The sequence below is a fragment of the Somniosus microcephalus genome, chromosome 6, assembly GCF_052327205.1.
Source record: "Somniosus microcephalus isolate GS21.2 chromosome 6, FLI_Smic_1.0, whole genome shotgun sequence".
Taxonomy (NCBI): domain Eukaryota; kingdom Metazoa; phylum Chordata; class Chondrichthyes; order Squaliformes; family Somniosidae; genus Somniosus; species Somniosus microcephalus.
This window is the reverse complement of record NC_140992.1, coordinates 276,397,928-276,412,189: the sequence shown is the minus strand read 5'-3', so window position 1 is coordinate 276,412,189 and position 14,262 is coordinate 276,397,928. Positions and strand designations below refer to the sequence as shown.

General features: G+C 46.1%; 1 protein-coding gene across 3 annotated transcripts in view; it reads left to right on the top strand.

Moving 5' to 3' along the window:
• The window catches only part of nae1 (nedd8 activating enzyme E1 subunit 1), a 44,923-nt gene extending 30,661 nt beyond the window's left edge, over positions 1-14,262 (top strand). For 2 of the 3 annotated variants that reach the window (XM_085991865.1, XM_085991866.1), the window contains exons 14-21: positions 1,588-1,663; positions 4,934-4,973; positions 6,679-6,765; positions 8,007-8,093; positions 9,203-9,295; positions 9,781-9,895; positions 10,726-10,775; positions 14,030-14,262. In XM_085991865.1, the coding sequence (XP_085847991.1) occupies positions 1,588-1,663; positions 4,934-4,973; positions 6,679-6,765; positions 8,007-8,093; positions 9,203-9,295; positions 9,781-9,895; positions 10,726-10,775; positions 14,030-14,139 (658 nt within the window). In that variant the 3' untranslated portion in view covers positions 14,140-14,262. The remainder of the gene's footprint in view (positions 1-1,587; positions 1,664-4,933; positions 4,974-6,678; positions 6,766-8,006; positions 8,094-9,202; positions 9,296-9,780; positions 9,896-10,725; positions 10,776-14,029) is intronic. The other variant, XM_085991864.1, reaches the window with a different exon arrangement.

The following is a 14,262-nucleotide window of genomic DNA, read 5'->3' as shown; positions in this document are numbered from 1 at the left end:
GAATGCTGCACTGTCAGAGGTGCCGTCTTTTTGAATGAAACGTTAAACCGAGGCCCCGTCTGCCCCCTCTGGTGGACGTAAAAGATTTCATGGCACTATTCAAAGAAGAGCAGGGGAGTTCTCCCCGATGTCCTGGACCAATATTTATCCCTCAACCAACAACACTAAAGCAAAGGATCTGGTAACTTATCTCACTGTTGTTTGTGGGGCCTTGCTGTGTTCAAATTGGCTGCCGTGTTTCCCTGCATTACAAAAGTACCTCGTTGGTAATGAAGCATTTTGGGACATCTTGAGGATGTGAAAGGCGCTATATAAATGCAAATTACTTATTTTTTTGTTTCTTTACTGGGCACGTCTGAAGAGTTACCTGCTTGTATGAATTTTTCACTTCCCACACCAGCTTTCCTTGTGGCCTTTCTAAGAGAGTGCAGAATCAGCAGAAGTGTTATTCCTGTGGACTTGGGATTTGAATGGTACTGATTGTCTAAGCTTTCTTCACGTGGCACCCCTTAGACCAGCGGAGAGAGGAAATGTTTGTTTCCTCAGTCTGGAACGGCCTTGATTCAGGTCCCAGAGCTGAAGGGACAGTGTGATAATCCACTGTACTATCCAATCTCCCTCTGAGCTTTCATTGGATAGGTTTCCACAACCTCATCTGCTGTGTTCTGCTTGTTTCATGCATCTGTACACAGACCCGACAGATTGCAGTATTTAGCCCGCACATCCTGGATTTTGTCCTTGCTTCAATACAGGTGAGGGGGAGGCAGACGTGTGGAGCATAAACACCGGCATGGATCTGTTGGGCCAAATGACCCGTTTCTGTACCGTTAGTACTTCTGTAGTACCCCACCACTGAAGAGGTGAAAAGCAGTTGGGATTCTGGTGTGGCTTCGCCATTCAGACGTAGCTTTAAATAGGAGGATGACGGCTCTTGTCCCATGAGCAATGTTCCCTGTAATTTTGTTTTGGTGCGCGGTCCCTTTAATGGGCTGCGCGGCCCATTCGAATTTTCACACGTGCGGTTTCCTTGCATTGAAAGGCCGGTGAGCGGCCTGCACGGGCCCTCCAGACCCATGGCGGAAACGTTGCCCATGAGCCCTTCTTGCATAACGAGTAAGAATCCACACTAGATTTTGATAGAAGCATAAAACGCTTGAAGTACATTGCAAGTCAGTCAGCATCTGAAAGAGAAAGACCGGTTAGTGTTTCAGTTGAGACCTTTCATTAGGCACCAGCCGGAATTTTGACCATCCACTCGCACTCAGAAGATCAGATTACAGAAGACTCCTCGACCCATTAGATCTCATCCTTCCAGGACGCCACCCCAACCGTCTCCCCATCACAGCTTTTTAATATCCACCTGAGCAGGCAGGATCTGGGTTTAACCGCTTGTTTGAATGATGGACCCTCTGGCAATGTGCTGCTAGCTCCGTACCGCACCGTACTGCATCCTCAGCCCGAATCGCAGGTCTGGCGACGTACTGCTAAGACGTAAACTACCTCCATCGTTCACATTGTTTCTTTCAATGCCTAGTGTGCCGGTTCTTGTTACTGTGTTCTACTTATATATTCACTCCTCTCTCTCAGATACCGTGAGAAGGCAAAAGCAGATGCCTCTGTTATAAGCGATTATGTTACTGAAATACTGGAATTGACTGGCAGGGTAAGTCGTATTTTGGATCGTACTCCTTGCTTGTCCTTTTTTTGAGCTTCGTTAGTTTAGCTGTGCCAGCTTTTATCCATCCAGTTTTCCTTCTGTTATTCTCCTCTTGCCCTCCTCCTATCACCCGTCCTCTCCTGATGGAGTGACTCTCAGGATGTTGCAAACTGCCTCACAACCAATGAATTACGTTATGGAATTCACCGACGGCAAGATCATGATGAATGATCACCTAATCTGGTTTTGGTGTTGGCTGAGGAAGGAATGCTGGGCAGGATACCATGAGAATTCCCCTGGTCTCCTTCCAGTATTGCCAATGCATCCTTTACACCCACCTGAACAAGCAGACGGGGCCTCGGTTTAATGTCTCATCCGAAAGACGGCACCTCTGACAGTGTAGCGGTAGATTGTGTGTCAAGTCTCTGGAGCAGGATTTCAACTCACAACCTGCTGACTCAGACAGGAGTGCAGCGCAGATTCACCAGAATTCTACCAGGACTAAAAGGATTAAATTATGAGGACAGGTTGCATGGACTAGACTTGTATTCCTTTTGAGTATAGAAGACAATTGAGTTGTTTAAGATGATTAAAGGATTTGATAGGATAGATAGAGAGAAACTATTTCCCCTGATGGGAGAGCCCAGAACAAGGGGGCATAACCTTGAAATTAGAGCCAGGCCGTTCAGGGATGATGTCAGGAAGCACTTCTTCACACAAAGGGCAGTGGAAATCTGGAGAGATCTCCCCCAAGAAGCTGTTGAGGTTGGGGTCAATTGAAAATTTCAAAACTGAGATGGTTACAGAACCAAGGCAGGTAAATGGAGTTAAGATATAGATCAGCCATAATCTAATTGAATGGTGGAACAGGCTGGAGGGGCTGAATGGCCTGCTCCTGTTCCTATGCTGCTTCCTATGAGTGCTACCACTGTGCCAAGCTGAGATGCAGCCTTTCTGGGCTGAGGTTTTTGAGCCTCAGCTATTTACAATCTATATCAAATGACTTGGATGAGGGGACTGAGTGTAATGTTTGCTGACGATACAAAGCTAGGTGGGAAAGTAAGCAGTGAGGAGGATGCAAAGAGGCTGCAAAGGGATATAGACAGGTTAAGTGAGTGGGCAAGAAGGTGGCAGATGGAGTATAATGTGGGGAAGTGTGAAATTATCCACTTTGGTAGGAAGGCGCAGATAATTGCAGAATTTTTTTTAAAGGTGAGACACTAGTAAATCAGTATTCAGAGGAATTTGGGTGTCCTTGTACACGAATCACAAAATGTTAACATGAAGGTACGTCAAGCAATTAGGAAGGCAAACGGTATGTTAACCTTTATTGCAAGGGGGTTGGAATATGAGTAAGGAAGTCTTGCTGCAATTATATAGGGCCTTAGTGAGACCACACCTGGAGTACTGTGTACAGTTTTGGTCTCCTTACCTAAGGAAGGATATGCTTGCCTTACAGGGAATGTAACAAAGGTTCACTAGATTGATTCCTGGGATGAGAGAGCTGTCTTATGAGGACAGATTGAGTAGAATGGGCCTATACTCTCTGGAGTTTAGAAGAATGAGAGGTGATCTCATTGAAATGTATAAAATTCTTCGAAGGCTTGACAGGGTAGATGCTGAGAGACTGTTTCCCCGGCTGCAGAATCTACAACTAAGGCTCACAGTCTCAGGATAAGGGGTTGGCCGTTTAGGACTGAGATGAGGAGAAATCTCTTCAGTCAGAGGGTGGTGAATCTTTGGAATTCTCTACCCCAGAGGGCTGTGGAGGCTCTGTCGTTGAGTATATTCAAGACAGAGATCGATAGATTTTTGGGCGATATGGGGATCGGGCGGGAAAGTGGAGTTGAGGTCGATGATCAGCCATGATCTTATTGAATGCCGGAGCAGGCTTGAGGGGCCGTATGGCCGACTCCCTGCTCCCAATTCTTATGTTTGATGGGTGGCCATGGCTCTCCTACTTTAACCAAATTGCCATTCTTCCTGTGTGAGATGGGCAGTAGTTGTTGGCAGCCATCCAACTATAAGGGGCCATTGCAGCCGAGCCTGCACCTGTCGTCCTCTGACGTCTACGGCAGTTTCCAGCAGGAGTTGGATGGCGAACGGGGGCAGAAACCTTGGCCAATGTTTCTTAAACCCTTCCTGAGCCTAGGGCCAATGAAGCTACTGGTTGGAAGCCTTCCCTCTGTCCTATCTTTAGTCTCCAATCAAAGCCCATCCCTCAACTTCTCTCACTTTCCAATCAAAGCCCTTCCCTCTAGTATACTCCCATCTTCACATCCAACTGTATTTGGAAAGCCCCTAGAAGGGGTAGTAGACAATTACTCACTTCCTACCAATGTGAGGAAGCTGGTGATCATCTGATAACCCGTAACGTGTTGGTGTGTCTCGTCAGTGCATCCTCAGCCAACTGAACATGGTAAATGGCTGGCTGAATTGAAAGCAGAGAGAGTTCGTCAGGTTGAGATAATGAGAAACAGTGGAACTAAATAACTCTTACATGTCTATACTGGTAATCATAGAATGATACAACACAGAAGGAGGCCATTCGGCCCATCGTGTCTGTGCTGGCTCTTTGGTAGAGCTATCCAATTAATATCTCCCACTGCTCTTTCCCATAGCCCTGCAAATTTTATCCCTTCAAGTATTTATCCGATACTCATGTTGCTATTTAATCTGCCTCCACCACCCTTTCAGGCAGCGCATTCCAGATCATAACTTGCTGCGTAAAAAAACAAGTTTCCCGATGTCGCCTCTTTTTTTTGCCAGTCACCTTAAAATCTGTGTCCTCTGGTTACTGACCCTCCTGCCACTGGAAACAGTTTCTCCTTATTTACTCTATCATGGTTTTGAACACTTCTATTAAATCTCCTTAATCTTCTCTGCTCTAAGGAGAATAATCCCAGCTTCTTCAGTCTCTCCACGTAACTGAAGTCCCTCATCCCTGGCGACCTGAAAGAGACATTCTGTTACTATAAAAAGTACAATAACAAAGATTTAATGTGCAAGGTGCCTCTTCAGATTGAAATCCACAGCATGTCAGTCATTCTCCGTCACAAACTAGTTGGGTTCCCTTCTGATTCCTCTGAACTCTTGAATTGTTCGATGGCTTTAATTCGAAGACCTTCAGAGAGTCTAGACCTTCTCGGTTCATGATTCTGAGGCACGGGGCATGAGTTAGCCTCTGCTGTAGCTACCGTTCATTTGCAGCTTCCTTTTTCTATTGCTCTGTGTTGTGACGTCCAAATTCAATGTTACTTTGTGTTCCCTCTGCAGCCTCCCGAGTCCATCTCTGAAAAAGACATTTGGCTTTTCTGTAAGTGTACTTGATTTAACCTCTTGAGTGTTGTAACATTTACTGCGGTGTTTTAAATCTATTAAGCTATTGGCAGGGTCTATTATCAGTGGTATGGTGAACATGAAGGTGCAAAGTGGGTATGGAGGCACGGTGGTGATGTTACTGGACTAGTAATCCAGAGAATGAAAGTTCAAATCCCCCCAAGGCAGTTTGCGAATTTATATACAGTTTAGAAAATCCGGAAATAAAAACCTGGTACCAGTAACAATGACCATGAAGTGTTGGAGTTTCATAAAAACTCAGTTAGTTCATTAATGTCCTTTTTAGGAAAGGAAGCCTGTCGTCCTTACCCAGTCTGACCCAATCCGTGTCCTCTGGTTACTGACCCTCCTGCCAGTGGAAACAGTTTCTCCTTATTTATTCTATCACACCTCGATCAAATCTCCTCTTAATCTTCTCTGCTCTAAGGAGAACAACCCCAGCTTCTCCAGTCTCTCCACATAACTGGAGACGTGAAAGAGATATTCTGTTACTATAAAAAGTACGATAACAAAGATTTAATGTGTAATGTGCCTCTTCAGATTGAAATCCATAGCATGTCAGTCAGTCTTCATCACAGACTAGTTCGATTCCAACACCAATCCAATTCCACATCAGCATGCTTGACTTTAACTGCCCTCTGAAGTGGCCTAGCAATTGTATCAGAGGTTCAAGGGGAAGGCCCACCAGCACCTTTGCAGCTGGCGATGGGCAATAAATGCCAGCCTTGCCCATATCCCAAGAATGAATAAAAAAAAAGAAATGCCATCTGGGTCTGTTCCTGTTCAGCGCTTTTTGGATTAACCTTTAAACCATTTATTTTTTGTGGTGTTGATTATTCATGGCTTGTGGTCTAATTTCAGAAAGGTGGGGTTACACATGATGCCGGGAATTCTAATTTTGTATTCGGCCCCGAACTGGGCTGCAATGTTAGTCAGCACCCCGGCTTCACTGAGGAGACTAAATGATTCCATTTGTACACCAACTTTTAGATACGTCTCGCACGCGGGTCTTTTCTTCTGTGGGTTCCACTTCCTCCTCCACCGCCCCTGCCGAGACACACTCCCTTCCCTGGCTAACAGGGCAGCCTGGCGACTGGGGCCCCGGCGACTGTTCCAAGTGCTGCCCTCGTCTCTTGGCTTCTTAACCAAACAACTTGCATTTATCCTGCATCTCTTAGTGTAGTAAAACGCCCCAAGGCGCTTCACAGGAGCGTCAATCAAACAGAAATTACACCGAGCCACATCAGGAGATATCGGGACAGGTGGTCAAAGGGGTAGGTTTTAAGCAGCGTCTTAGAAACAGGAGGACGTCGTTCAGCCCCTCGAGCCTGTTTCGCCATTCAGTTAGATCATGTCTTGAAGGCGGAGGGAGGTGAAGAGGTTTGGGGTGTAAATTCCAGGCTGGGAGCTGCAGAAGAGCACACTGGCTGACATACCGGTGGATCCCGCTCTCGGTCCGGCTGCGATTAGAAGTTTGCTGTCTGGGGAGCTGTAGATATAAATACAAATAGCGCAGTAAGTTGATGCAGCAAGGTGCTTGGCTTTCTAACCGTGTCTCTGGTTTGATGTGATGGAAGGGAAGGCAATACTCTGAAACATTGTCATTGTTTTCCTGTATTTGTTTTTAGTTAATTTTGATTTTAGGCGACATTGCTTCTAATCTCCGCTGTCTCTATCTTCAGGCAGAAACGCTGCTTTTCTGCGACTTGTGCGATGCCGGTCGCTGGCGGAGGAGTTCAACGCAGAGACGACCAATAAGGATCAAATAGGTAAACGTTTTCAATTTGTGGGACCCACAGACGGTCTTAAAGAGGGGTGGGGCGAGGGGGCCCATCTTTTTTAAAAAATAAATAAATAAATAAATAAAAAATAAAAAAAATTATTGCTGAACGTGCACAGTAGGACAATCCACATCTGAAGACGAAAGATTATCAAACCATTATACTGTGTTTTTCAGGAGTTTTGCAGTCTCAGTATTTTCAGTTTTTATTTCCGATTTTTGGAAGGTTATGGATTCAATCCCCACAATCTTCTTTACTGCGTGAGTGCTGCACTGTCAGAGGTGCTGAGGCCCCAGCTGCCTGGTCGGAGGATGTAAGCTATAGCTGTTCAACATCCACTTTGGGGGTTGGGGAGGGGGAACCATGAGGGGAATGCATACCCTGATTAGAGGACGAATTGCCGCAACCAGCATTCACTCTTGTAGTTACCAAAACCAGATTATACCAGACGATTAGGTGGTTAGTCCAATGTGGTGGAAAGGTTTTAGGGATTCCAATAACCCACCAGTGAAGGAGGGGTCACCCACACCCACCGGATGCGAGTATCCCGCTGGATGTCAGCCCAGAATTTCGAGCCAGAGCTCCGGTCTCCACTCGCCGGGACTGTCTAGATTGGGGTTCGAACCCTGTACCTTCTGACTCGGGCGGGATTTTTAAAAAAAAGCATTCTTAGGATGTGGGCGTCGCTGGAGGGCCAGCATTTATAGCCCATCGCCTAGTTGCCCTTGAGAAGCTGGCGGTGAGCCGCCGCCTTGAACCGCTGCAGTCCGTGTGGTGAAGGGGCTCCCACACCCACAGTGCTGTTAGGGAGGGAGTTCCAGGATTTTTGACCCAGCGACGATGAAGGAACAATGACATATTTCTAAATCAGGATGGTGTGTGACTTGGAGGTGATGGTGTTCCCTTGTGCCTGTCCTTCGAAGAGGTGTCCATGCTATGCTCATCAAATTAAACGATTTAGAAAAGGATGCCAAATATTTCAAATACAATTTATTTTGAGGCATGCACTCCTTTTGCTTCTGTGTAACTATATGCCTTGTAAATAAATTCCAGGACCAGTTTTCTGCCTTATTCGGAAGTTATGGTGGGCCGCCCGTGCAACCTCCAGTGCAGAATAATGTGGTAGAAGTGTAATTGTCAATCCTGTGGTATGCTACTCCCATTCACAAATGTATGACAACAACAACTTGCATTTATCTAGCACCATTAACGTAGTAAAATGTCCCAAGGTGCTTCACTGGAGCGTTGTCGATCAAAATTTGACACCAAGTCACATAAGGAGATATTGGGACAGATGAGCAGAAGCTTGGTCAGAGGTAGGTTTTAAGGAGCGTCTTAAAGGAGGAGAGAGGCAGAGCGATATAGCCAGGGAATTCCAGAGTTTAAGTCCTCGGCGGCTGAAGGCACGGCCGCCAATGGTGGTGCAATGAAAATCGGGGATGCGCAAGAGGCCAGAATTGTATAAGAGGGTAATGCCTATAGAAACAATATTTTGCAGTGGCCATGAATAGAGAGAGTGGGAAGGGGGTGTGAAATGTAACAAATCAGGAGGCTTCTCTTCATTAGTGTGGTCAGCCTGTGAGGAGGACATCTAGGTAGACTAACGGAGGCAAAAACTCTGGAGTTTGTCTAAGAAACGATTGGATTCTGTGAGGGAGGCGGATCTCATACAATCAGACAGCACAGAAGGAGGACATTCGGCCCATCGTGTCTGTGCCGGTTCTTTGAAAGAGCTCTCCAATTAGTCCCACACCCCCTGCTGTTTCCCCATAGCCCTGCAAATTTTTACCCTTCAAGTATTTATCCAATTCCCTTTTGAAAGTTACTGTTGAATCTGCTTCCACCGCCCTTTCAGGCAGCGCATTCCAGATCACAACTCACTGCATTAAAAACAATTCTCCTCGTCTATCTCCACTGTAGAATTTTTCTGGATAGATGATCTCGGATAAGCTGAATCTTGTGATCTGTTGCCTGCAATTCTCAGAATGTCCAGCGTGTGACAGTCGATGGTTTATTTCCTGATGTTTATCTCCTCTGTGAAACTCTTTATTCCCAAATCAGTTTTATTAAAGGCTGCAACCTCACCAGTTCACTGATCCTAGACCCAGGCATCTGCTCAGGAGCCTCATGGTGTGATCTAGTGCACGTCAAATAAAAATGAAAGATGCAATGTCTATCTGTCTTGTCCTCTCCTCTGACGTTGATAGAAAAGGTGACCTTTTTGCAGATGACATGGCTGCCCTATCTCAGCCAGCGCTGACGTTTCTCATCACCTTCACATGGCGGCTGATCGCTGTGAACCCCATCCTTTACATTTCACGCCTACCCGTTCGTTTCCAACACCCTTCGGCCGTGCTCGACCTCTCGCGTTCACCCGGGCTGTAAACCTCTTGCTAACGAGCAGGGTTTCTTGTTTGTCTTCCAGCATCTTGTATGGAGAATCTCGACAGTGAAATGGTTTTGTACATAATGCTGCGAGCTGTCGATTGCTTTCACAGGCAGCACGGGCGATACCCAGGTATGTAGCACCCCCCCCCCCCCCCAACGTCGTATACGTGACTATCTCCCGATACCTATTTCCTGTCTGGTTATAACACGCCGGGTGCAGAATTGGGTGACGCCAGACCGCTGCACAGCCACGCAGATTACCAGGAAGGTTGATGACAACTAGTCCGATAGCATGGTGGATAAATGCACCTTGGGTGTGGAAATAACCCGACAGACTAGGAAGGTCCCGGCTGCCATTCCCAGAGTTAGCTGATCTCGGCTGGGGCATCAGTAGAGGGTGCGACAGTTTACTTCAGTGCCCCTTGGTGAAGGAAGGGAGGAATCCAAAGTTCCCGCTCCTGGTCTGTCTCCTGCCGTGAGTGAACAGCAGATGAGGGACGGGATCACCCTGGAGCTGTACCTCAACACGGTCGGAGCTTTCAGGAGAGGAGCAGTCTCGCTGTTGTTTTTAAAAGTGTTGTGTTTCAGGGAGGTAATGAACTCTTCTTTTGGCAGGTGTTTATAATAACCAAGTTGAAGAGGATATTGGAAAGCTGAAATCGTGCGTCGTCGGCCTGCTGCAGGAGTGGGGCGTCTCTGTATCGGTGAAGGACGACTACATCCACGAATTGTATGTTTTGTGTTTAAACGTTCTTGTGTACGTCACTTGCTTCTAGAGACAGTTCAGGAGAAGACATCTAAAGGGGCAAAGGTGCCGGGGAGGGGGTCACATTTATTACTGTTCAGTCCTCTGCACCCCAACTCCTTCAGAACCCTGAAACTATATCAATGTGGGGATCACAATCCCTCGCCCCAACTCCTTTGGAATCCCCTGAAACTATGTCAATGTGGGGATCACAATCCCTCTCGCCCATCTCCTTTGGAACCCCCTGAAACTATATCAATGTGTGGGTTCACAATCCCCTCCCCGCTGCTCCTTCAGAACCCCCTGAATCTGTATCGGGGAGGGGGGGTGGGGGTAAGTGCATTCCACAGCCACATAATTCTGTGAAAGAGTTTTTCCTGCTCTGTCCTAAATCCCTTGTGTTTGCTCTTGTATCTATCTCAGTATGATCACAGTCAGTCAGCGGTGCTGAAAGGTTGAATAAATTAAAATCGGAAGCGCGGAGTTGATTAAACTTTAATATTTGACAGTGAAAGCAGTTGGACACAGATTGAGGATCATAGAGGGTGATGGTACCCTTCAGCACACGGACTGCAGCGGTTCAAGAAGGCGGCTCGCCACCACCTTCTCAAGGGCAACTAGGGATGGGCAATAAATGTTGGCCTTGCCAGCGACGCCCACATCCCGTGCATGAATATTTTTTTTTAAAAGGACCTTTGTGAGCGTTCCTTGCACACTATCTTTAAGGGGAAATGGTCACTGTTTTATAGATGGTTTTAATGCACTAGGAACAATATGGCTGGAGTTTTCTGAAGACAATACTTGTTCTCTTTCAGTTGTCGCTATGGTGCTTCAGAGCCACATGCTGTTGCCTCGTTTTTGGGAGGTATGTTGTAGTTTTTATTGGATTATTCCCAGTTGCAGCCATTTGTCGCTTTAGTTGTATTGAAATGTGAGCCAGTCTGTTCCCTCCCTGCCTGGCCCCTTCCCAAAGTGTTTTAAAAAAATATATAATTGTCTCTTTAAGATGCTGACTTTAATGTTTCGCCATTCAATTAGATCATGGTTGATCTGTGCCTCCAGTTTCCCGCCATTGAGGATTTGAGTACAGGAGTAACGGAGTCTTACTCCAATTATATAGGGCCTTGGTGAGACCACACCTGGAGTATTGTGTACAATTTTGGTCTTACCTAAGGAAGGATATACTTGCCATAGAGGGAGTGCAACGAAGGTTCACCAGATTGATTCCTGGGATGGCAGGACTGTTGTATGAGAAGAGATTGAGTAAACTAGGTCTCCCATCTTCAGCTGTCTCCCATCCTGCCAGTACACTTCACACCTAATCTTGCCATCTTTTGTCTCCACTGTCCTATTACAATCTCGTCTGGTTTTGAATACCTCTTAATGTCTCTCTTACTTTTACTTCTTTTGTTCTATCGCAGCCCTGCCTTCGATCTATTTTATTTCCTTTCCAGTTTGAAAAAGGGTTTCGACCCGAAACGTCAACTCTAAATTCTCTCCATGAATTTTGCCTGGCCTGCTGAGTTTTTCCAGCATTTTCTGTTGTTATTTTTGAGTAAACTGGGCTTGTATTCTCTTGAATTCAGAAGAATGAGAGGGGATCTCATTGAAGCATACAAAATTATTACAGGGCTTGATAGGATGGATGCTGGGAGAATGTTTCCCTTGGCTGGGGAGTCTAGAACCAGGGGCCACAGCCTCATGATAAAGGGTAGGCCATTCAGGATTGAGATGAGAAGAAATTCCTTCACACAGAGGGTGGTGAATCTTTGGAATTCTCTACCCCAGAGGACTGTGGAGGCTCAGTCATTGGGTATATTCAAAACAGAAGTCGATAGATTTCTGACTAGTAAGGGCATCAAGGGATATGGCGATAGGGCCGGTGAATGGAGTTGAGGCAGAAGATCAGCCATGATCTCATTGAATGGCAGAGCAGGCTCGAATGGCTGACTCCTGCTCCTATTTCTTATGTTCTTATGCTCCATATCCCTTGATACCCTTACCTAATAAAAAGGTATCCTTCTCCGTCTTGAGATTTCAGTTGACCCCCCAGCCTCAACAGCGTTTTTGGGTAGTGTTTCAGATTTCCACTAGCTTTTGTATGGATTTTTTTTTTTTTTTTTTTTTTTTTTTTTATACTGATTTCACTCCTGAATTGCCCCTCTCTAATTTTAAGATTCTGCCCCCTTATTCTGGACTTGCCCCCACCCAATGGAGGAAAGTGTTTCTATCTACCCTATCGAATTCTATTATCATTTTAAACATCTCAATCAGATCACCCCTCAATACAGGAAACGTTGTGCTATCCGGCACCGACGGGACCGAGCTGTTGCCGTTCCCTCAAAACTGCTGGACACACCAGCGTTAATGTTGAAGCATACGGAGCTTTTCATCTCCGTATCTGACAACAAACACTCTTGCTTAGCAACAGCGTCGGCCCGTACCTTGTAAGCGTCTCTCTGAAGCTGTTGCTAAGCTACAGAGACTTTGCAGAGCCTGACTGTTGGGGGGGAAAAAAAAAAGCCACGAGAAGAAAAAAAATCCTAACAAAACGGCTCCTGATTTTTGCCGGTGGCTCGAGCTTGCCGGACATTTAGCCTCCGGATAACACAAAGTTTCCTGTACTATAAACTCAGGGGAATACAAGCCACGTTTATACAACCTGTCCTTATAATTTAGCCCCGGTATCATTCTGGTGGATCAGTGCTGCATCCCCTGCAAGGCCAGTATGTCCTTCCTGAGGTGCAGTATGTGGAACTGAAGGCAGTGCTTCAGATAGGGTCCCACCAAGGTTCTGTACAACTGAAGCATCACTTCCACTCCTTTGTATTCCAACCCCTTGAGATAAAAGCCAACAATCCATCAGCCGCCTTGATTACATTTTGTGCCTGTGCACTAGCTTTTAGTGATTTGTGTACCTGAACACCCAAATCCCTGTACTCCTCCACAGTTCCGAGTCTCTCGCCATTAAGAAAAAATTCCAGGTTTTGCCTTTCTTGGATCCAGAGTGGATGACCTCACATTGAATGTCATCTGCTCACCAATGAGAGTCTTAGAAATTTCAGCACAATGGAATAAACTGCACAGGGTTGAAGAGGATTTAAAAACCCACTGGCTGGAATTGCAATCATGGGATCACTGGAGAATGTCTTCTGCCAGTAGGTTTCCAAATGGAGGCCGGCAATGGCTGTACTGCCCATGGTATAAATCGGCACCTCTCTAATATGCCTCTCGTATGGCTTGTCATCACAGAAACCCCACAGTGCAGATAGAGGCCATTCCGGCCCATCAAGCCTGCACCAACACATATCCCACCCTATCCCCGTAACCCCACGTATTTAATCCCCCTAACACTAAGGGTCAATATTTATCATAGCCAATCAACCTAACCCGCACATCTTTGGACTGTGGGAGGAAACCGGAGCACCCGGAGGAAACCCACGCAAACACGGGGAGAATGTGCAAACTCCACACAGACAGTCACCCGAGGCCGGATTCGAACCCGGGTCCCTGGCACTGTGAGGCAACAGTGCCAACCACTATGTCACCGTGCTGCCCATATTTGTATTGGTGATGTCGCCACATCAGAGCTGTACTCTCATGCCAATTCCCTGCTCTTTGATCATCCCATTCACACAAAAAATCATTTAAGATGGTGCTGCTTTGTTCCACCGTGTCAGCCAATGAGTTGTAGGCCAGGTGGGACTTGCAGCAAACAGTCAATTTTACAGCAAACAGTCTACAGAGTCTATTTAAACAGAGCCTTCTATGAACTACAGCATACAGAATTCATGATTGAAACTCTCCCGAGAATCTCCGAGTACAGCAGGATTATTTTCTCCAGCAACATATGGCGGATAGTTACATAATACAAATCATGTGCGTGAAATCAATCCCAGTCACTTCCAGGTATGATTGACGAGGGAATTACCCAATCATCTTGTGTACCTGAGCGCCCAAATCCCTTTGCTCCTCCAGTTTCTAGTCTCTCGCCATTGAGAAAATGTTCTGCCTTTGTTAGCAAAACCTGTGCCTTAAAAGGCTGTCTGTACCATTACGGTTCGATTAGTTAACGGTAATCTGCATTATTAACTGTTTTACGACTTTTTATTTCCCCAGGAGCTGCTGCCCAGGAGGCCATCAAAATCATCACAAGACAGTTTGTACCTTTCAATAACACCTTTATTTACAATGCAATGTTGCAGACATCGATGACTGTGCGACTGTAGGGCCCAGGTTCCCTGCAGCCAGAAACCTGTGTGTACATGGAAACAAGGACTGTACTTCTGAAATATTTTGTTATTAACCAATTTATGTAACACAAAATTCAATTAAAGTAATACAATCCATAA